Below are 23473 nucleotides of genomic sequence, written 5' to 3'. Positions count from 1 at the left end.
CGGTACCAATGGCCCCGTAACCATTGAGAATATGCTCAGCGAGTGTCGTACTAAAACTAGTCCGCTTGGTCACCCAAAGTATCATCCAACGGACCACACCGTATGTCGGACGAGCACGAACACCAAGGGCATTGGGTGGACGCTTTTTCAGTTGAGTTTAAAAGGCTTATCGGAATCGTGGCGATGAACGTGACCAGTTTTCGAGGCACGTAATACTTTTTTTCCAGGCCGGATTCTTTCGATCGTCGTTACCGTCGGGCGTCAGCGCGACTCGTCTCAAACAGACGGATAAATATTCAAACGGAGCAGTTCGCTCGGTGCATGCGTGGGAGATAACCCACGCGGTTCTCTCACGCATCCGTATGCTCTCTCGTATCTGCGTGTACGAGTGCGATCGGAGAGAGCGAGCAAGCGAGCGAACGAGCGCGGCGTGGAAAATTGTTCTCAATAAATTTGCCCCCGGCATGGGCGGTCGATCGCCATTGTTGTTCCAACGGGCTCAAATGTTTTTCCCTCAGGGAACGCGAACGGTGACGGGAACATCCGAAACGCGTTCTCGCGTATCTCGGGAAATTCGACGGTATACGTAAAAATGGGAATTGTACCCTATCGACTTCCCACGCGCGATAAATCCGCATGATTCGCGTCTTTTTTTCCACTTCGTGCACGAGCGAGTGAATATCTGAAATAGTATCCCGCGAATCAGGATTTTGTAAGATGTCTTACGAACCCTTTATCGGTGAATTTATCCCCATCCGAGAAATAAAGGAGTGGCACGGTCTCAAGGTTTCGCCGTGGACATAAGTTTTGTGAAATGATTCTACAAAGAGAATTTCTCGATATTAATTTTTGTACTTAAGAATTTAAGTCACGTATTACTAAATGATTTTGATATAAATTACATGTAACAACGAAAAGAATACTTATTTACTGAATGAATCTTACTCTTAAACATTTATTTATTTATAAAAGAATGTATATTCAACGTATATTTTTTTCTTAATATTTCTCATTACATCTCTTCTTGGAAGAAATATTTATATTTATGCTTGAAATTTATGCTGAAGCAAAAAGGATCCTAATTGTATAGAAAATTGGATTCCATTGAAATAAGTTAATTTTCACATGCCTTATATTATAATATGGCGAATAAAAAATTGTATAACATAAAGGCTATGAAGCTTAATAATGAATAACTTTTGAACTAGATACAATATATCGAAAGTGCTTTGTAAGCACAAATTTCACACTTTTGAGATACATAACTCAAAAGTTATTGAGCTTTATGTCTATGATATCTTTTGTTTATCACATTGTGGGAGAAATTTTTGGTACGCATGACTATTTATTTTTTAACTGTCAATTTGATATTATGTTACAAGTACATTCTTACTTTTTTATTTAAAAATTGTATTGTCCTAATCAAAATTTGATTATTCTAACTAATTTTAATGAAGGAGTAAGAAAGTTTTTGTTAGTCACATATCAACAAAATAAATAGTTACACATACCAAAACTTTTTTTCAGTGCATATAGTTGTACTCATATGTGGAAAATAATTTATTTTACCAGAACCCAATTTTCCATATAATTAATGTAAAATTCTTTCTATTTGCATTTTTCACAAATAAATATAAATATTATAATCCTCAATTATTCTTGCATAAGAAATATTTTTTCGATCAAAATCGATAAAAAGCCATCGTATAATAAAATTACATAAAAAAGCTTAATTTCATTTAATTTTTGTTTTGTATTTCAACAAACAAAAGAATAACGACACAAAGATAACGACACAAATTTAATTTAAATTAAAATTTCCTTTAATTTATTGCAACAGCAAAAGGTGAGGTACCAACATTTACTGCTTACATATGTGTGTGTTTGTGTGTGTTACAATATGATACAATATAATAGAAATAAGAATAATAATTAATATAAGCAGGTAAAAATAAAAATAAACTCAAGTAAATACACTATTCTGTGTAATATAATCAAGCACAACATTTATACAATATCTAGTCTCATGAAATTCCTTGCGTGTAATGAAATGTAAAATTGTAAAAGCACGCAAATAAGAGAAATTTGACAGAGACGTGTGAAACCAAACTACAATGAAATGCTATTCCTGTGGGAAAGTTATTGATGCAACGAAAGCAGCAGCAGCAGCAGTAGCACAGAAAGAGGAAAGCATGGGAGAAGATTTTATGGAAAGAGGTACATGGTTGTAATATTCAACAGAAATGTAGGACAAAGACGCGCGATATTTGGCTGATGGAAGAGAAAGCATAAAAGATCGTGATATCGCGTGTCAGAAGTATTTAAGAATTAAGACAGAGATATTTCCAATAGAATTCATAAGGGAACATTCCAAACTGCAAAAGTGATATAAAAAAAACTAACCTACTAACGTTACCTACCAATCGAAAGTTTGAAATAGGTATTCTAGTTGGCCAAACATGTTTCGGTCCAAGTCAGGTACAGAATTAATATAAGACATGATCATTTGGAATACCTATTTCAAATGTAATCTTTCGATTGATAACGGTAGTATTTTGATATCACTTTTGCAATTTGGAACTTTTTCTCAGAGTTCAAATAAATTTTGAAATAGTAACTAATACGGTTTATTAGTAGACCTAATTTCGTATCACGCCGTGCTCTTTCGTGAGTTATAATTATCCATGGCAAAAAAAGGTCTCTGCGGGAGAGCTATCAAGAGAGGCTGTCGCGTGAAGTGCCACGTGCACGCCCGCGTGTATATGTATATGAGAGGGTCGTGCGATAATATCTCTTCATACATTATGCAGCTTTGCGGATAGCAATACGCCGCGCACGCTGCGCGATGAGAGGTCGTCGGCTTAACGTTATCGGCCGCGACGATGGCTGAATATTGCCTCACCGAGCCCCCACGATGGGCCTCTTGCTTGTCAACCGGAAGCTTTTGCAGTTACAAATCTGATTTTCATTGCCGACGATGAGAACTCACCGCGCATAAATCTTACACCACAATCAGCCGGAGACTATGAATAGCTGCTGCTGCGCGTAGCCTGTACGCCTACCTCGTAAACATCACGTTTGCAATTATTTATCTCATTATGCGATGCGCGAGAAGGAGTATTTGCTTTACTTTAGGTCTGAGATTTCACGGAATAATACGGCAACGAATATATTTTAACGGAGTTTCGTGAAAGGGGATAAAGTTGCGGACCACAGTAGAACGAGAGTTGGTCGGAAAAGTCCAGTGAGTGGAAAAAAAAGTAAATTCAGGTTTTTACTGTCCTGGATTTTATCCGGCGCGGTGGAATAAATTGGTAAAAATTGTAAAAAAAGACTAATATGTAACACTAAAATACAATATATTTACACAATTTTATGCGAAAAGATATTTTGGTTTTAATTAATATAAGTAAAAACGAAATTAATCAATAGTACCTAAGTGTACTAATTAATAATAGAACAGTAACAATACCTTACAATAATAAAGTCTTTTTTATTTTAAATTAATGAGTGAAATACATTTTTAAAATAGAAAAACTTTCAAGATGTATGAATGTTACTAAATTTTATATTAATTTTTAATTAAAAAAATATAGTGACAAAATTAAACATTTTTAATAATATAAATCTGACAGCTATCTGTAAATATTGATAAAAAGATTTTCTATTTGTTTTATCATTTTAATAAAGCAGAACAGTTTTTTGCCGTTTTTTTCCGGAAAATAGCGGCTTTTATCACTGGCATGAACTTCATTAAAAAAATATGAAATTGTGTCTCTGCAACTCTGAATAGAATCCGAGAATGAATAGAAATTTAAACGAAAAACATTTTCTCAAACTACGAGTATTAAATAATTAGAAAGTATGAAATTAAGGATGGAACTATAGTTTTAATTTGTGTGTCTTGCGCAGTCACATTAATACTCGGCAATTATATCGCTCGTTGTTGTTTTTTCAAGCGTAGCGCATGATAAGTTTATCACGGGCGAGCAAGAACAACACACGTGGCAATTACAGTCATGTGTTGCACCTCAACGCTTAATTACGAGGTCGCACTTAATTACCGGCTCAAGAAGACGATTAATCCGATCGCTAGGGTTCTCGTCCGTCGTTCTTACCCGTCCAATGTAACACGTGGAATCCGCTACTTTCCGTGTACAAGCAATTTAATCTGGCACGCGATTTCGTTGGATCTCGAGAAAGGCGAAAGGAGAGATACAGAGATATAGAATGCTGTCCCGTCCATCCCGTCCATCCCGAGGAGAACGAATTTATAACCGACCTGGATAGAAGCCGCAAGCCGCTGCGCGGCGAACTCTGTCAACGGCGCAATGACTCACGAGTCGCCTATCGGCCTCGCCTGGAGTTATAGCGGGCACTCGACTATATGATTCAGCTGGTAATTACGTTCCGCGATGCGACTCGCGCGAACCGACTCTGAAATAGATTTTCCGGAACACGGATACATCGGTGCATCTCGCGGCATCTCGCGGGCAAGCGTTCTTAAAAGACTTGTCGAAGTTAAATAAAATGTGCAGGAACGGGAGAAAGAGAACGGCAGTATTTTTCGTTAAATTTACACAATAAAAGTATTTTATATTTGTGTTAGAAATAATCCTTGCTATTCAATCCTTGTTAAAATTTTCTATTCAATTTTTAACATATTCGTGTGTTAACATATTGTGATTATGTTATTTAAGTAATGCGTTAAATTTATATCAACATTTTTTTAGTTTCAAAATAACGCAATTTATGACTAATCGTAAGTAAACGAATAATATAAAAATAATTTTAAAACGTAAGTTCTAAAGAGTGAATGAATAAAATATGTGTTAATTTAAAATACCAAAAAATGTTAGTTTTACTAAAAAATATGCTTCTACAGTTTGTGTAATTGTGTCAGTGTTACCTTTTTGTGTTAATTTTATTAATGTATATAATGTATGTGTTACTTTCTAACGTATTCATCTTGTGCCAAGCTAACAAGAATTTGAGTGGATCGTGTTTGAGACACGTGAAATGTGTCAAATTTAACACAGATTTTCCAACTGTGTATGCATTTCTAATATTTACACGTTAATTCACTTTAACTGCCTTCATTTGCATAATGCAATGCTGCATGTCGCGCGTATTCGCCGAACGTTGACCGAGCCATTGTCGCTTGTAAGTTAGCGAGTGCTGACAATCACGGGTAATCATTCGCTGATGCATGACACTCCGGACAAGCCGGCCGTAGTTGTCATTCTAACGGGTGTTTACGAGATCCGTGCTTGACCTCCTATAGTTCATTCATGCTGAAGCCGGTTGCGCGATTTTCGAATAACAATGCGGAAGGCGACGATGCGAATTAACTCTTGCTGTCTCTAGCACGTCATGTATCTTTTAAGTGTGATAGTGATAAATTGATTGAATACGCAAAATAATTCACTGTTGGAAAATTTGTTCAATTTAATACATTTCGTTATCAAATAGTTTATTCAAATATTTATTACATTTCGTTATCAAATAAATTATTCAATCTCTTTCTCCTTCTTAACAGCATTCTTCCTCTTTTTACACTCCTGCTCCCCACTTTCTCTTTCCTCTACTTTATTTTCTCTCTCTTATATTCCCCTTCCTTTCTAGTTTACCACTTCAGCCTTCTTGTCTTTATTGTGTATTTTATATTGTCTCTGAGCGTCTTAAAGTAATGACTATTTCAATCTTATCTCAGTGCTTAAGAATAGACGACGTTTTTATTTTATTGTATTGATAATAGAAGATATTTATTCTCACTAAATTAAGGATATGTAATTGTTTCATCACACAATTGCAATTCGGTTTAATGACTTTAATGTATATTTCGCATAATATTGTATTAGATTACTTTTTTACTTTTTTATTGTTATTTGTATTCTTTGCTTCTTAGCTTGTTATTTCTCTTATTAGATTTGATTGACTTATTCCGATTACAATTTTATATTATATTTGTACTTTTTAACAGAAACAAGTTATGTTTGTCTATAATCTACATACACTATCAAGAGGAATACATGGTTTTCGATTACAACATTCCTGCAATATTTATTCTAAATTGAGCGAGTTTGATTATTAACGATGCGATAGAGAGCGAACTTTGATTATTAACGATGCGATAGAGAGCGAACTTTGATTTTTGTATATCTTAACTATGTAATATTTCTATCGTTTTACATTGATAATGAAATTCAATAAGGATCGAAATGTTTGTTTTGTTTTGTTAATTACCGGCAAATTAAAGTTTATATTTTAACTAGATGACATATTTTATTTATTAACAGTTTTAAAAAATTTTTATTTTATAGCGATTGTTTTAAGTTCGTAGCTCTTTGTCTTTCTGTTTTTTTATTCAAATAATTTATTTAAATTGTTTGTCAATTTAAGGAAAGATAAATGTTAGAAAGTAACACAAATATTATGTATAAACAAATTAATTAACGCAAAAATATAACACTGACACAATTTGTAAATTGTAGATATGCTTTTTTTTTAGCAAAATTAACATTTATAGAATATTAAATCAACATGTATTTTATTCATTTAGAATTTATATTTTAAAATTTATTATTTTTATGGTATCTGTTTGCTTACTCATAAAATATATTTTAACACTAAAAAATATTAAATATTAAACACAAAATTTGAAATTTAACACAAAGTATTTAAATGATACAATCATATGTTAAATTAATGCGCGAAAATTCAAAATAAATTTTAACAGAGATCGGTTTTAATAAATAATATCTATATAATAAGGGTGGAAAATATTTTAATATTACGTATAAGAATAATATCTGAAATTATTTTATTACATTTTTTTAATTGATCAGCCAAAATATGTAGATTAATAATTTTTATTGTTGATTTAAAAAATATACAGTCAGAGGAGAAAGTCACATTGTAATAATTTGGAGAATCTTGGATTGCCTTGGATTGAGAGTCACGTTTTTCGATCCTGAGTTTCAAAAGCTTGAAATTAGCACGGTACTATAAGAATAAACGCCAAGAGACGCAATTTCAATATTTTATTCAAACATCCCGCCTTCGAATACCTTGATTCGTCTCGTTATCTCGGTGCGCCTTCTAAAATTGTCGATTCATCGACCGATCGGGATCGCGTTTATCAAGACAAAATTGAAAGTCACGAGAGACGTATAGAAAGATGATTCGCCCGCCCCTCGTTTTGCATTCCACCCTTGTGCATCGGGCGAGAAGTATTCGGTATTCGTGAGTGGCACATCCGGCCGGAAGTAGTTATCGTTCGGAGATCTCGGGCAGAGTGTTTTTCCAAGCGTTCTGCTTCCCTTCGCGATATTATATGTCTCGTCGTCGCGCAACGTCGCCATGTCTTTTTTCACCTCTTCCCCTGTGAGAGTCGTTAAGACTGGAGATTGACGTGTCCTCGTGGCCTTCGCTTTTTCGAGTCCTGTTTGTCGACCCGGTTCACCAGCGGTTGTCCAGTGTGCGATGGCGAGAGACAGGAGACTTATGCGCAACGAGCTGAGATAAGTGCTGTTGAAATAAACACGTCACGTCTGCACGCTGAAGACATTATTCTTTGTTATTATGTAAGATAATTTTAAGTATCATTTCTTAACATTTCTTATTACTCCGCAGGGATTTTTGTATTTTATTTATTTATCATCATATTGTCATTAATTCTTGTTTCTACCAACTCAAATTAACTTTAATCTTAGCTTAGCTTTTGCTATTTATCTTTTCTTAATTTTAAAAATTAGAAAAGATGATAAGAAAATTTAACTGTGAGATTAAAGTTAATCTTAGCTGTTGGTGACACCGGGCATAAATGATTTAGAGAAAAATGCTATGAGAAACATGTATTCTATTGTAATAAAAACTTGTATTTCAAATAGAAATAGTTTTATGGATTCAAGAATGAATCAAATATAAGTAGATAAGTTATCTATGTGAACCTTACGGTTATTCGTACGTAAATAATATATTTATAGAGCGATAAAATGTAATTAAAGGATTGGTACAAGCACATTCCAATTGTTTGCGAATTATATCTTATCTCCGTATAAATATATTATTTACGCACTACTATGGAGATTCATATATGTATATTATATACATAGGCACTTTACTTATATATTTATATTATCTACATATATCTCACAAGTTTTAGAGATTAATTAATAATATTATATAATTACTTTTTTCAGTATTTAGAATGTATTTTTTAATTTTTTTACATTACAGTTGCAACAGGTTCCTTAATATATACATCCACATTTCGCGTTACGAAATTCTTCAACTCTTTAATTTGTTCAGGAATGTTTTTCAGTGATTATATTCATTTGGATTTCAAATGTAGATTTTTTTTATCTACATTATTTACGTAGCTGTAAAGAAAAGTAATCATGAAAATCGGTGATTATGCACCTGCGTTCTGTCGCTGGTTCCCACCGACAGAGAAATTCGTTCTCACGGAGGCAGCTTGTTCCCCTCGGCTTCCTCCTTCGTCCCGTCGTCGGTGGCGAGACTTTTGACCCAGAACGAGAAGTAGCAGCCGAGAAACGTCCCGAACTCAGGCACGAGGAAGCGGTAAATATAACGTCGTTTCAGCGGCGCGTGAAGTGTCCGGAGCGAGCGGGTGCCATCGTACGCGACCAGAAATAGTGGTAGCCGAGCTGTATGCAGGTGCAGCCTGCGAGCGATGCGCCTGTTTACGCGCCGCTTTCTCGCCTCGTCCTCGTTGCCTTCGAATTATTATTGGCGTGATGCATTTTCTCGCGACGGATGAAACGGAGCTATTATGGATTAATTATTTATTATGAATTCGTGGTACACAATCAAGTGCATATATGAGAGAGAGAGAGAGAGAAGAAAGAATAAAAGACAAGCATTTTCAGTCTAATAAAATTATTAAAATTAATGTCCTCTTCTATCAATGTAGATTAATTTCAATTTAATTTACTCCTTGAATTTTACTTTTTAATGTTTTTCTAATTCGAAGAGAATGAAATAAAATAAAGATAAAATAAGATAAAAGAAAATTAAAAATTGAAATAAGATCAAATTATTTTCTCATCTCTTATCGAGCTATTTGCCTGTGATTAAATGCATCTTAAGCTCTATTCTTTTGTAAAAAAAAAATGTAGATTACGCGTTCATTAAATTCGAACTAAATGCATCGAAATGGCTAAAGTTCGACTGAATCTGTATATTATCTCAATCGGGGAATAGAATTTAGAAACACTTTTTTCTGCTGGATTTAAAAGCTTTCTACCAATCTCTTTAGGAGATATTCTGTTCTTCGAAAAAAAGCCTCCAAGCCCATCCGTATAACTCGGCGCGTTATAATTTCCATAATTCGAGCATTTTCGTGAAGCGCGTGATCGCAGATGTACATCTCGCTTCGCCTATCGATCCAATCGGAGCAGCGGGCGCGATGAAAAAGAGAGCAGCGATACGAATAAACGCGAAAGGGAGGAAACTGGAAGAGAATGAGAGAAGGGTAGGTGTGCCGTTCCCTTTGTATAGCGGAGAGTGAAAGCCGTAGGGCGTTTTTTAACGTTCTGCGTTTTATCGCGCGATCCATGCTCGCAAAGCGCTCGCCTACACCCTTCAGAATTCGCGGATTCGCACGAAATGTGCATTAAGGGTGCATCCCTCACCCGCCTGCCGTATTCAGTCTGCGTTTCCCGGCTGGTAAAACCGCGAATGTCACACCCGCTGAGAGGGAAAATGTGGATTTTAATAAACGGAATGGAAGTGCTCGCTAAAGATCGTTCGTCGAGCTCGCCATTTGATGTTCCCTCCATTTAAAATCGAGCGTAAATTCGAGAGAAATTAAATAGTAAATGTAGTTGCATGAGGATCGACCGAGATTCGAGGATTAACTTTTTTTTACACTCTTACTCAGGAGACCAATAAAACACGAATGTGATATTTAACGGCGAGATAAATTTGACCTACATGGAAAATATAACTAATGCATCAAAACTAGGTGCAGTAATCAGTAAAACCTTTAAAAGCGAAATTAAGGTTTATGGTATTCAATAATTCCGCTTTTGCATATTACAAAAGAATTCGATATCATCGTAGTCATATTAAAAATATGATGTTTAAAATGTTTAACAAAGCTCCCGCAGAACCAATTCTTCTTTCTTTTTATATAAATCCGCGTGCACACAATATATTGTACGTGGAGAAAAAGCGCATTCAAGAATTAATCTGTGAAAGGGAGCACATAATATGCTTTTATGTTCGTCGTCGTGATCTATGTCGGAGGTCAAAGGTTTCGCGCTCATATAAGCTGATCATTTTATTTTTCGCGAGCAGCCGGATGAGATGTCGCCACTGCTGCGCCAGGAAGAAAGAAGAAGAAAAGGAGAGATAGCAAGCCTTCTATGAAATATTTCGAGACCGTTAAGATCGCGTTTCGCGGGAATTCTATGGGGTTTTGGTGCACATCCCTTAATTCGCGAAACCCTACCCGGAACTTCGTTCGACGTCCATTCGACATATCGGCTTACGACTCGTTCATAAGTAAACGCGTACAAATGGACAGTGAGGACAAAATCCGGTTTCCAAGCACGAGAATTTAATAATTCTCGAGGTTTTACTCGAGGGATGGCAAATTGCTGCCGTGAATGATTGTTTAATGAATCGATGTAATTCTCTTTACATGATATCAATATTTGTTAATTTTTGTTGTTTTATAAAGCGGCATATTAACGTTTGCAACGAAGGTTTTTGAATTTTGATACTGTTTCTATAAAATATTATTTCAATAATATCGCAAAAATTTGATGTAATTTTATATAAATTTTAGTGTCTATGTATCGTATTACAGACAACTTTGCCAATATCGCTCCCTTATTTCAAATGCATATAGAACTTATTAGGTGTATAAATAAGTTTCCGCCGTTTTTTATCAAAAATTAAGCATTTATTGTGAAAGAACGATACATAATGTTTTATTGATGTAAGTCAAAATGTAAGTGCAAGTTCTTTTTGCGTTTGGCACGAATCTTCATTCAATAATGCTTCCAATTCCGCTACGTTCTTTGTCTTCGACGTCAAATTTACCGTTCTTAAATTTTTGAAACCATTCACGACAACTTCTCTCACTTAAGCCTCACCATATGCTTCTACAAGCAATCGATGAGTCTCAGCTGCAGATTTCTTCAAATTAAAGAAGTAAATAAAAAATTCCCGCAAATGACGCTTATTCTGTTCAAAACTCGGCATTTTCGCATAAAAAAAAATATATGATGCTGATACAAAATCGCTAGTATTTCAAGGTTATGTTGTTGACAGATGTCCAACTTTACGATATAATGTTTTACATCAGACAATTTTAACCATAGCTTGCTAGTGACCGTCTTTTGTCAAACGGCGGAAACTTATTTGTACACCTAATACATTTAGGTAGTAATCGGATGACATTCTTGAAAATGTATGCTGTCATCAATAAATGGTTTTAATTGTATATTCTTAATCTTAGCTCGTAAATAGAATTGAAATTTTCTCGCATTTTCTCACGAAGATATCACACATGATAACGTAACTCACGTGTTGAAAATAATTGCGTGTCCTTTCCAGCGTTCTCATTAGCGAGCTGCACGGACAAACCGCAGCGACACATTGCGAGTCGACGTGCTCTCTGGTGCGGAGAAGGAATATAATGTTACGTCTCGAAGACGAAGGTACTCGCCGCCCGCTAATGCACGTGCACATCCGATACTGGCTTCGTTCGAGTATTCGCATAGCAAGTGTACCGTTACTGGCTGCAGACTGCTGCACCTCAGCCTATCCCGGATTATGCGGGGATATACATAACGCGAATAGGAAGAACCTGCGCTACGATTCCTTCGGTAAATCGTGCGCTTACCCCCCTGTCGTTCGAGTACTCTCGGTCGTCGAAAATTTATGGTTTGATAACCTTGCACTCCCTAAAATCAAATCGCAATAAAGTACTTCTTACTACATGTTTCCTGAAAGTAATTATCACTTTGTCTGTTTAAATTACCGTTTTTCATTAATTTTTTAATACATAGGTAAGTGGGTAGACACACACTCGCGCACTCCAGTTTTCTTTAAAATTTTGTTCTGAAAAAGAAAAATATAAAGTATCTCTCAGATATCCAAAAATCTTGAAGTTGATCATTATTTTTTCTCATAAGAGTATAATTATTGTAAATTTAATTATAACATAATAATAAAAAAAAATGTTTGACAAAAAGTTTGAAAATTTTTTAAAATGTTTTAACCACTCTAATTTGCGTATCTTTAAACCACTTACCTATTTAAAAGTTAAAATATATTTTGTTATCTTAAATTTTTGTACGCATGAGAAAAGATGTTTTATTGAAGAAATGTTTAATCAAAACACACACCCCTCTCTCTCTCTCTCTCTCTCTCTCTCTCTCTGAACTCTGTAATTTTATTTCTTCAGAAATTCGAGATTTCACTTTTCTAAGTCTTTATGATCAAATTTTATACAATGAACCAAAACTGTACATAAATACAATAAAATATTCATTGAATTATGAAAATTGATTCAATGAATTCTCATAATGATTTAGGTTATAAAACTATTACTAGAATTCATTGCAAGAATAAATACAGGGTGGGCCATCTATTGGTACGTTTTTAAAAATGCGATCAAATGAGTATACATTGATATTTTTTATTAATTTTTTTTTTGTTGTGAAGCTAAAAGTATCCGCGTCAAGAATGAAAAACGATTTCGTTCATGTGGCTCCCTCTACTGGCCTTACAGTATGCCATTCGGTCACCCCAATTATTAATGACATTTTGGACTACCTCGGCGCCAATTTCACTCAAAACAGTCGTAATATAATGTCATCCACTAACATCCCTTTCTCACGAACTTTCCTCACCAATTTGCGTATAGCTCCTTCGGTGGGTGCTCTATCACGACCCATATTTCTTTTCAAAATTCGTACAGTTTCGGCGACACAGCACTGACTTTGAAAATAAGTTTTTAAAATTTCAAAACGCTCTTCAAGAGAAAACATGTTGTTTCGTGCCGCGGACGGTATGACTAATAAACTGTCAAAATTTCGGGTCTGTAGCTCGTTCGGTGTTGCCATACGACGAAATTCAAAAACGTACCAATAGATGGCCCACCCTGTATATAGTTACATAAATGAATCCAGTTATTCTATTAATGAATTATCTATATTAAGTCGGACATTAAGTCAGATATTAATTAATAATCATTCATTGAACCAAAAATGGTCAAAATTTTTTTCAGTGTAATTACTTATACTAACGATCTGTCGCGATTAAAACGATCAACTTGTATGTACATACAAATACGCTACACTCACACATAAACATCTACTACACGCTACTTCAATTCAATTCTTTATAATTATTCTAGTTTACTTTAATTCAATTTTTTTATAATTACTGTAGTCTTTTTTTCTCTTATACGCCTTGGATGGCATCTTTTACTGTGTCATGCTTTTAACTATGTACAAAGTGTATAATACGTTGTGAGCTTGGAGAGATCTCAAAGAGAGATCTAGATAAATGATTCTTTCTCTCTCTCTCTCTCTCTCTCTCTCTCTCTCTCTCTCTCTCTCTCTCTCTTTCTTTCTCTCTACCTTCTCTATTTACTAAAGATTAATTAAACATCTTTTTCTTATTAACTTTTAGTTAAGGAGATTTTAATTTGTAATTTAATCTAGCTTGCAACATAGGAACTATAAGGAACAACGTAAGCGGCTCATTTAGAATTACAGCCGGTCTTGAATTGTTACATCAAACCCTCCTGGCTTTCGTGGCGAGATACAACGACTCCGTAGTTTCATCATTACGCGACCAGTATTTTCTGCCGGAGCAGTGATTTTATTTTTCCGCTGACTCTCTTTCAAAAGCGTTCGCTCTTTCCGTCGTTTTTATTCCCGCTGCAAAATGACAGGCATGGTGAGCGCGAAATAACTCGTTCTCGGTCGCGCTTTCCGACGTCGGAAGACGATGTTATACATCGCAATTTTTATGATACGCACGTAAAAGCGACTCCCGGTCGACAAATTAGATTTCTCAAGCAAGAGAGCATCTTTCGTACGACAATGACGACGACGATAATAATGACGACATTGACGAAGCGTGGTTGGATTCTATGTATTTCAATTTACAATGCACAAATTTCCGGGAATTCGGATTGCTTGATTCCTCGCTCTTCCTCCAGAGCGATCCTATCTCCTCTTTTTCTTCTCTTCGTCTCTTTCTCGGTTACGATTTAACGAGCAATTGAACGAAGTTACAAGAGAGCGAATAGCGCCGTTGAAAAAGAGGATAAATGGCGTGGCTAAGTGCCGCTGCACGTTTCGCGCGGAGTTACCTTTCAGATGCATTCGTGCGGCTTTTACCGCGAGAAGAAAGGTCGAGCAACGTTTGTGGAAGAGATTTGAAAAGAAATCGGAATTTTCTCCCCGTTCATTTCATCACGATTGATGTTGAACTTTCATGTAAAAACAATTTTTTTTCACGCTATTATATGTATGTCGCTATATCACGCTTTAATTCTCTCTGCAAACTGTATTTTTCGAGCGAAACTTTAAATGCAATTAAACCTTGTGAACACAATTAGGGTGAAAACATCATAAAATAGATTGTACGAAAAATTTGTTTGCTTTAAGGTAATAAGATAATTGCGATTTTGTGTCGAAAGCTGAGACTCTATAGTTTAGAAAATATATACTTTGTATTTGTGTTGAAATCGGTCCAAATTCAAAATTTTATGTTGAATGTTGACATATCCGAGTGTCAAAATAATACAATTTATGAATAGATAAATGACCAATGTAGGTAAATGAACATAGAAATAATTCATTTTAGAATGTAAATTTTAAGATGAATAAATAATATATGTGATAATATATATTTAATATATAGATTTAATATATTATAAATGTTAATTTTACTGAAAAAGAAGCTTCCACGATCCAAAATTTTCTTACAAATTGTTTTACAGTTAATTCTTTTACACAATGTTCATTGTTATTTTGTAACATATTAATTCATATTGTGTTAAAATAACACAAAATTTGAGTGGATCGTTTGAGTTCATGAAATGTGTTAAATTTAATACAAATTCTCCAATTGTAAAAATAAGGCGAGACGCGATTTGGGATATTGAAACCATCGCTTATTCGTCCAAGGCTATACGGGGAGTGAAATTAATTGCCGGACTTCCACGAGCTCTCTTTTCTCCGAGAGATACTTTTCCTGGAGAGAGAGAGAGAGAGGCTTTTGTCGAACATCAACAAATCGGTAAATCACAAACGAACATCGACTTTCAGAAAATATGCACCGGGTGCAACGATCATCGACGAGCACGAGGTTCAAGTCTGTTGCAGGCCGCACACAGAAATACCGAGGCGCATGACTCTAAGTGCTCCATAATAGACTTTTGGGAAACACGGTGATTTTAGAATTTCAGTGAGGGTGATTCATCCACCCTCCCGCTTGAGAATGCGAGGAAGAGGGTCAGCGAGATTTCGTTACGTTTCCATACGCGCAGCTGTCGCGCGACAGGCATGCGAGCGTGTCCTGCGTGAACGTTGCGTGTATCGGGTGTCCAATTGAAGCGAATTCTTCTCCATCTCGCTTAAGCTCAGCTACAAGGTGCATCACTTTCAATGTCGTTGCCTGCAATAAACTTGCAATGAGATTCGCGGCATATTTACGTGAAAGATTAAGAAAATATCTTCCGTTCTTCAAGCAAGAATGATACACAATCCCTAATTTATAAAAGTTTATCTTTATTTTGGGTTAAACTAAAAATATGTTTACCTATTAAAATTTCTGTATACTGTTGGATATCAAAGGAGCAATGGCTACTCAATCCCTTGAATTAAATAAAAACGTAAATCAATCTATTTCTGTAATTGGTTTCGAAATAAACAATATTCATATTAATGTGTGCAGTTAGTAAAAACTAAATTCGAGTCAAATTTAATATTTTAATTTGTACTTAATACATTTTCTTAAATTATTTAACACAATCAATATTATTTTTTTAAGTTAAATTATTTAACTCCATTGATTTAGTTAAATTAACAACACATTCAATAAGAATAGTGGATCTGTAGAAAGGATTAAAAATAACTCAAATTGGATATATAATTTAACATTGTATGAACATACATTGAACTTAACTGTGTACTTTAATTAAAATTTAAAATATTTATGTTTATCTGTCAAATGACGATGTTAGAAATTCGTTGACATTTGACACCAGGTATCACAAACGTCTCACGCATACACAGCAACGGGACTTCCTGGTTCTCAGAGCAATATGTACCGCGCATTCGCGGACGAGCATGAATATGCACGCACGCACGCATGCACGCACGCCCGCGCATCTTGGTCGTTTTCGAGCGCGCGCCATGGAAGATCAAAGTCACCCGTGCTAGATATTTCATCGTGGACGTCTGAGCGGCTGCCAAGAGCTCCAAATGCGGCGGTCTGAGAGGATTTGCGAGCGGAAGCGAACGACCGGGGAGGAGCAAAAACATCGTCGCCGAGCAGATCCGCATAAGCGGCTGCTGGCGAGGCTGCATGGCGACGCTCCATGCAGTCTATTGTTGCAATTGACAGTTATCATTGTTTAATTCACTTAGTCCCTGCAAAGAATTGTGACACGATAAAATTGATCTGTACTTAGAGATAAAATAGTGGTAGTAACTATAATAGATGATTACTACACACAGGAAAATATTATTCTACTGCTTAAAAAAGTGATTACTTTTCTTCCTTTTAAGTAGCGGTCATCCATAACAAAGAATATTTTCTTGATAATAATCTTAAAATATACTTATAAATTTTAGAGAAACCCATTTCTTCACTCAAAACAAAAATTTGTTTTCTTTCGATTGATCGAAGAAATGACTTTATATAAACAAGTCAAATTTATTTTAATTTAATAATCTCGATTGAATTATTAAAACTTATTATTATAGAATTCAAAATGTACATAAACAAAATTTTTAAATAAATTTATGCTTGTGAACTCATGATAGATTTGTGGATATATCAACTTTTGAAGTACTTGGTAAACCAGTAGATATTACTTGTGTACAATATGTATTTTTTTGTATTACATAAGTTTTATATGTAGAATCAACGTACACAAATACAGTTAAGTAAACTATTTTATATAGTTATTATAGCAAGAAACTATATAAAATGATTTATTTATTTATGTACATTAATTTTGCATAGAAAATTTGAATAAACTATTACAGTTATTCAACTGTATCTCGTGTTGCACCAACATATTGATCAATATGTCAAGATATTTTATAAATGTAAAGTGCCTTTTCTAGCAGACATTATATTTATGAAATTGATCGATCGATTACATTTTATAAATGTAATGTCTGCTATAAAAGGTATTACATTCATAAAATAGTCGACCAATATGTTAATGTAACATTCGGTACAGTAATTCTTTATGTAAAATTTGATTAAACTATTATGTATAGTTATTATAATTATAAAATAATTTATTTAATTATATATAATACATCAATTCTACATATAAAACTTGTATTATCACTTACTATATATGTATAACATACACTCATAAAAAAAGTGTTTAATTTTAAGATATTAAAATGTTTTATATTCTTATCTCTATTTTTTAAACACTTAAAGATGTTTTAGTTTTAAATTTTTTCTATAAAACACTATGGATTCGGATTTAAAATACTAAAATGTTTAAAGTTGAAATATCTTTTATTATTAAACGTTTGTTTTGTACAGATGTTTTAAACGTAAACCATTTTAAACACTATTACGTTTTTTCTTTGTAAGAATATAACAGACTTTCACAAAATCTGAGTAATATTTTTGGAGAAATACTTTTGTTTAACAATTTATTTTGTTTATCAATATATACAGGGTGAATCAGAGTCGTTGAACTAGCTTTTTACCCTGTGAGAAAATTATCGACTGCACATGTTATAATTCAAATAGTATGAAGTCGATAATTTTCTCATAAGATAAAAAATGAGTTTAACGACTTTGATTCACCCTGTGTATATATATATATATATATATATATATTTCTTTTACACGTTATTTGAATTGAATAATTTTTTCTCAACATATGATACTCCTATCCATGGAAATAATGCACAATGAGATAAAAAGTCAGATAGCAACTTTATTTATGTTGAATAAAGCTTGAGAATATGAGAATTTTGCTTCTATTAAGTTCTCTTTTAATCATTTCAATGTTAAGTTATCTTTTAATCATTTCTCTAATATTAATACATATTTTTCATCGAACATAAATTTCTAATTTTATTTCCAATTTCATTTCGCAGTCACCACACGGTTAGCATCCGTTATATTTATTCTGTTAAATTATTATTCTATCGAAGTCCGCGGTTGTGAATTATTCGCCCAACTTGTTAGTTCATGTCGGTCGGGTGCCAGAATCAACGGTCGATATCCAGTCGACGGACGAATGAAATATGAATATTGAAGTCGTAATGCACGCGTGAGCGAGGTATTACACAAACGGAATCACGGCTCTTGCGCAACACCATGTTCCTCGGTCTTCGAACTTTTCATCTCGCGCGACATTCCTGCGAGATAGCCGCGCGGTTTCTCGAACTCAACGCGCGAAACGCATCTCGAATGAATCCCCTCGTTCGTGTTGAATTTATGTACGCGTGCCTAACGGACCTCTCTAATCGTTTATCAGCCGCCACGCGCGAATGTTAAATCGGAGCTCATTTGATTTCAATCGACTAGACGTGATTACGTTGTAAGTGGAAATGGAAAGTGAGTAAAGAATATAAATGCTTTCTCTCTAGATGAGCACATCAAGGGTTTTGATTAATATACGAATATTATTAATTCGTGTACAATTATTATGTGAATATTTGTTTAATAATTACTGCGATTATTTTTACAATTATGAATTGTGTGTTAGAAATAAGAATGTACAAATAGTAAGTAGGAAGCACCTTATATGAGCTGGATGTTAGAAGATACTTAAATATCTAATCTTCAACAAGAAAAAAAAATTTTTTTTAGTTTTTTAAATTGTGTGACGAATACAGTCGATCTTAAAATGCCTATTGCAGCTGGAATATGATAATAAATTTAATTTATAATTAATTTAATAATAATGTTAATAAAAAGCATTATTTATATATATATATATATGTGTATATATTAATACTCTGTACTGATATTAATATTTTTCGCAACATATTCTTTGTAATATATGTAGTATATATAAAATGCTTTTTATTAACATTATTATTAAATTATATATATATATATATATATATATATATATATATATATATATATAATAAGAATGCAGTTTTAAATTCTCCAGTCTTATCACAAAGTATATGAAGCATTTTATTATATTATGGCTAATTTATAATTCATATATATCTATTGTAAATAAGATATATATATTTAGTCATTTTTAAAATTACTGGAATTGCTATTTCTATTTCTATTTATAAATTACAGATCGCATTTATCGAATTTTATTCGAAATAGTGAGAGCTAATAGATTTAGTGCGATATTATTTGTCCAATATGATTTGACAAACCTTTAGAGAACGTTGAACTCCGATGTTGGACATAAAACAGCTATTGATCGATCATTAGCCACTAGCTTTGGAATACTAATTTAACTAACAATAATTTCGTTCATGTTTTAGGGCTTCCAGCGGCCGCGGACCCGATTCGCCCCTCAGCTCGGATTTAGCGCTTGACAAGCCTCGCTCTATACCATCCCCCAGGTAAATTTATTGAAATTTCAGCATAATTATGCAATATGCTGATTAGTACAAGAAAATATTATCAAATAATGTAAATATTAGAAAAACTAAAGACAAAAATAAAATCGACAAAATCATTTTTACTGTTAACTTATATTTTCTAACATTTTGAGATTTAATTTCGATTATATAAAATATTTTAAATAATTTGTTTTTCGTTCTTTTTAAATCGTTATTATTATATAAAGGTTACTTTTATATACCGTTAGAAAAGTGTCGAATATATAACACATTTCACATGTTCCAAATTATTCAAATCTTTGGAAGATCAAATTAGTTTACTCAAATTTTTGGGAGATCCGGTTTTCTCGAATCCCAATTGAGATAATATTTTTGACAATAATCAGGTAAATATTCAGTATAGAGGAGCATTTTCCGATGACTCTAACCTTGACATATATGGGTAAAGTCATGACTCTGAGTAACCTTCAAAAGGTTTTAGCCTGCGATTATTCTTCGTTAAAAAGTTTTTAACGAAGAAAAAAAGTTTCAAAAATAATATATTATTTCTGCTATACATACAATATTAAATATTCTATATAGATTAGATATTATTCTATATAGATTTTAACTTGGAAAACGACCACTCTTATCCCTATCTCCCTCCTCCCCCCTGCTTAAGGAACGCACGATTTCCAAATTGTAGTGTTGCACGTGGGTTTTAACGTTGTCCTATTTAGAATCATTCAACTTTTGATACAATAATTAGCAACTTTGATTGTTTATAACTTTTTAACGAAGAACGACCGGGATAAAACCTTTTGAAGGTCACTCAGAGTTATGACCTTGACCACATATGTCAAGATCAAGGTCATTGGAAAATGCTCCCTTATACTAAACATTTATCAATAATAATTCTTCAAATCGAGAATCAAATGTAATTTATGAGATTATTATTATTATTATTTCAGTTTGATCGCAAATTTAAAAGTAATTGGCGCACTGTCATTATTTTTAAAATAAATGTATTCAAAATAAATTACATATATAATTATTACAATACTTCATCATCTAACTTTGACCGTAGTTGACGCTTCTTTTTACTTATTGTTAGTTGATTTATTCATATGGCAGCTTTATTTTTAACTTATTATTATAAATTTTTTACGATTGTAACCTGTGCTCGTTAAAAATATATAATAATAATTTCTCTCACATTTGAAAGTTGGCTTTTAGATCTCGGCAGACTTCCACGTCTTTATTGATCCTACATTTTTGTCGCCTTATGATGAAAATGATATAGAGAGAAAGATAAGGAAAGAAGGGGGGAGAGAGAAAGAGAGAGAGAGAGAGAGAGAGAGAGAGAGAGAGAGAGAGAGAGAGATGGGTAAGTATTTGCATATACGGATTTGCATATGTGTCGCAAGGAGACTTAAGGCTAGATGGATTTAAAGCTTGAGAATAATCGTCGAAAGTGGAACGGTTCTTGCTCTGTAATCCTATCGTTGCCGTCGGTTGCGCGGCGCCGTTCCCCGGCGAGATTATTGACATTGATACGCAAATGCATCTGTCCGCGCAATGTCGGTCACCCATGTCTGCACTCGTATCTCACGTTGCTATGCTACGAAGAAAATTGTCAAGAGAATTACCTTTGTCATTGCACTTAAAGTCACTTTTTTTTCGCTTGCACAACGCTAGAACGCATACTTATCGATCCGAAAACGTTTTATGCTACACACATGAATTAATTGCGACATTTAATTGAGTAACGAAATTATATAAAGCATCTATGTTTACACAAAAGAAATTAAGAGACAAGTATATCGAACATTTATTGCGATGTCTATATGTACAATTCTTACTGTGTATATTAATATTATCTATAATAACACCAACATGATGAATTTAAAAAGAATTTGTATCAATGTTAGCGATTTTAAACGATGATCCCATCATTGATATGAATTTAAAACCCTTGATATTTCAATATCCGAGATTTTAAATAGTATGGATTAAAATCCTATGGTATTAAATCTACATCTAATCAAGTTGCTGTTACTATTAACACCAACACAGTGAGAATTATATATTGTGTGACATTAAATCCACATCGATATTTTTTAAAGTATATAATAAAAAGAATAGTATATTTTTATCTTAACACCCACATAACATATTAGTTGGGCGTTTATATTTCAAGGAAGAGATAATATTGCATATCAAAAACGCATGTCATAAACTTAATGATATAGACTTATTATTAGTAATCAGATCTTAAATTGAAATTCTTTTACAAGAATAAAAAACCACTAGTATAAATGAATAAATAAAACTGCCAAGTTTGTACATTACAGTTAAATGAAAGGAATGTTTCGACATAACAAAGTCCTCTTTAGCTGTTACAAAAATTCAATAAACCAAACACATGATAAATGATATTAAGACAGTTTTTGCATACAAAATGATGTTGAAACCATGTAACATCCGACTAGAAATATCATAATTAAATTAAAAGAACGTATTTAAAAAAATCGTAAAATATTTAAAAATAAAATGAATTCATAATTAATTCTTTGTTTCCTATGCGAGAATTTCTGTTATAAAAATATGAGATTCTTATATGCGGTTTCTGTTAGTCTAAATGTAGAGTCATTCGGGTAACATACTTTTTTGTTGACGTTTGATTAATTAAAAATGTGCAGAATGACTTAAATAAAAAAAAATGCTTCTTTGTAAATAGTCTATTTATTATATACTTCTATAAAAAAAAAACAATTTATGCATATCCAACTCCTCTTAAATTTTCACAAAATTAAAAATTATTCCGTAGAGACGAATGCGTCCACTTTACCTATATTGCGGATAAACATGCGCAGTACTGCAGGGAAAAACGCGCTTGGGATAAATGTACAATCAACATTTTTAAAGACTTTTTTTTACGTTAATTTTAATATAGTTTAGGTTACAGTTTTTTTAGAGATTTTGTTAGAGATGTTTATCAAATTTATCAAATTTAAATCATAAACATTCAAAATTACAATAAAAAAATACTGTTTACTAGAGAGACAGCTTAAACATAGATAATATTTTTACTTAAATTTAAATAATAAATTTTCAATAAACTCTCAAAATTGTAATTAAAAAATACTGCTCTCTCTCTCTCTCTCTCTCTCTCTCTTTCTCTTAGTAGCTGAAATATTTTTACTTAAAGTTAAATAATAAATTCAAAATAATGATTAGAAAAACCATCGTTTATTTTATGTGTGTGTGTATATATATATATATATATATATATATATATATATATATATATATATATATAAAATTTAAACTTAAGATATAAATCTCTTCAAAACTTTTGGTATAAAATTGCACATAATTGTTAATCTTTAATTAATTATTGCAAAAATTAATTAGTTATTACAAAGATTACAAATAAAAGCTCTCATGAGAGATTTCATGCCACCATTTCTTACAAAAAACATTGTATTCAATCTTCTACAGGTGGATCTATACAGCTTCTTTACAAAGTAGGCAGATAAATGCTTCTTTACAAATGGGCAATTTATCTTATTTTTTTATGCTCTTTTATTTCTATTTGTTAAAGACTGATTTTTATTGGAAATTCCTGATTGTGGTGATATAGATCTAACGAATACTTTTTTTTAAAGAGTTAGTACACTTTGGAG

At 33.1% G+C, this 23473-nt stretch overlaps 1 protein-coding gene across 5 annotated transcripts in view; it reads left to right on the top strand.

Annotated features, from left to right (window-relative positions):
• Positions 1-23473, top strand: part of LOC105143172 (uncharacterized) — a 422981-nt gene that overhangs the window by 134674 nt on the left and 264834 nt on the right. For 4 of the 5 annotated variants that reach the window (XM_087411822.1, XM_011051259.2, XM_087411824.1 and 1 more), the window contains exon 3: positions 19725-19805. The exons of the other annotated variant lie outside the window; for it this stretch is intronic. In XM_087411822.1, coding sequence (XP_087267948.1) covers positions 19725-19805 — 81 coding nt within the window. The remainder of the gene's footprint in view (positions 1-19724; positions 19806-23473) is intronic. 5 annotated transcript variants of the gene reach the window in all.

Source organism: Acromyrmex echinatior, chromosome 12 (genome assembly GCF_024713525.1).
Source record: "Acromyrmex echinatior isolate Ae372 chromosome 12, ASM2471352v2, whole genome shotgun sequence".
NCBI classification, from domain to species: domain Eukaryota; kingdom Metazoa; phylum Arthropoda; class Insecta; order Hymenoptera; family Formicidae; genus Acromyrmex; species Acromyrmex echinatior.
Note: the sequence above shows the minus strand (reverse complement) of the source record. Positions and strands in the feature narration are given on the sequence as shown.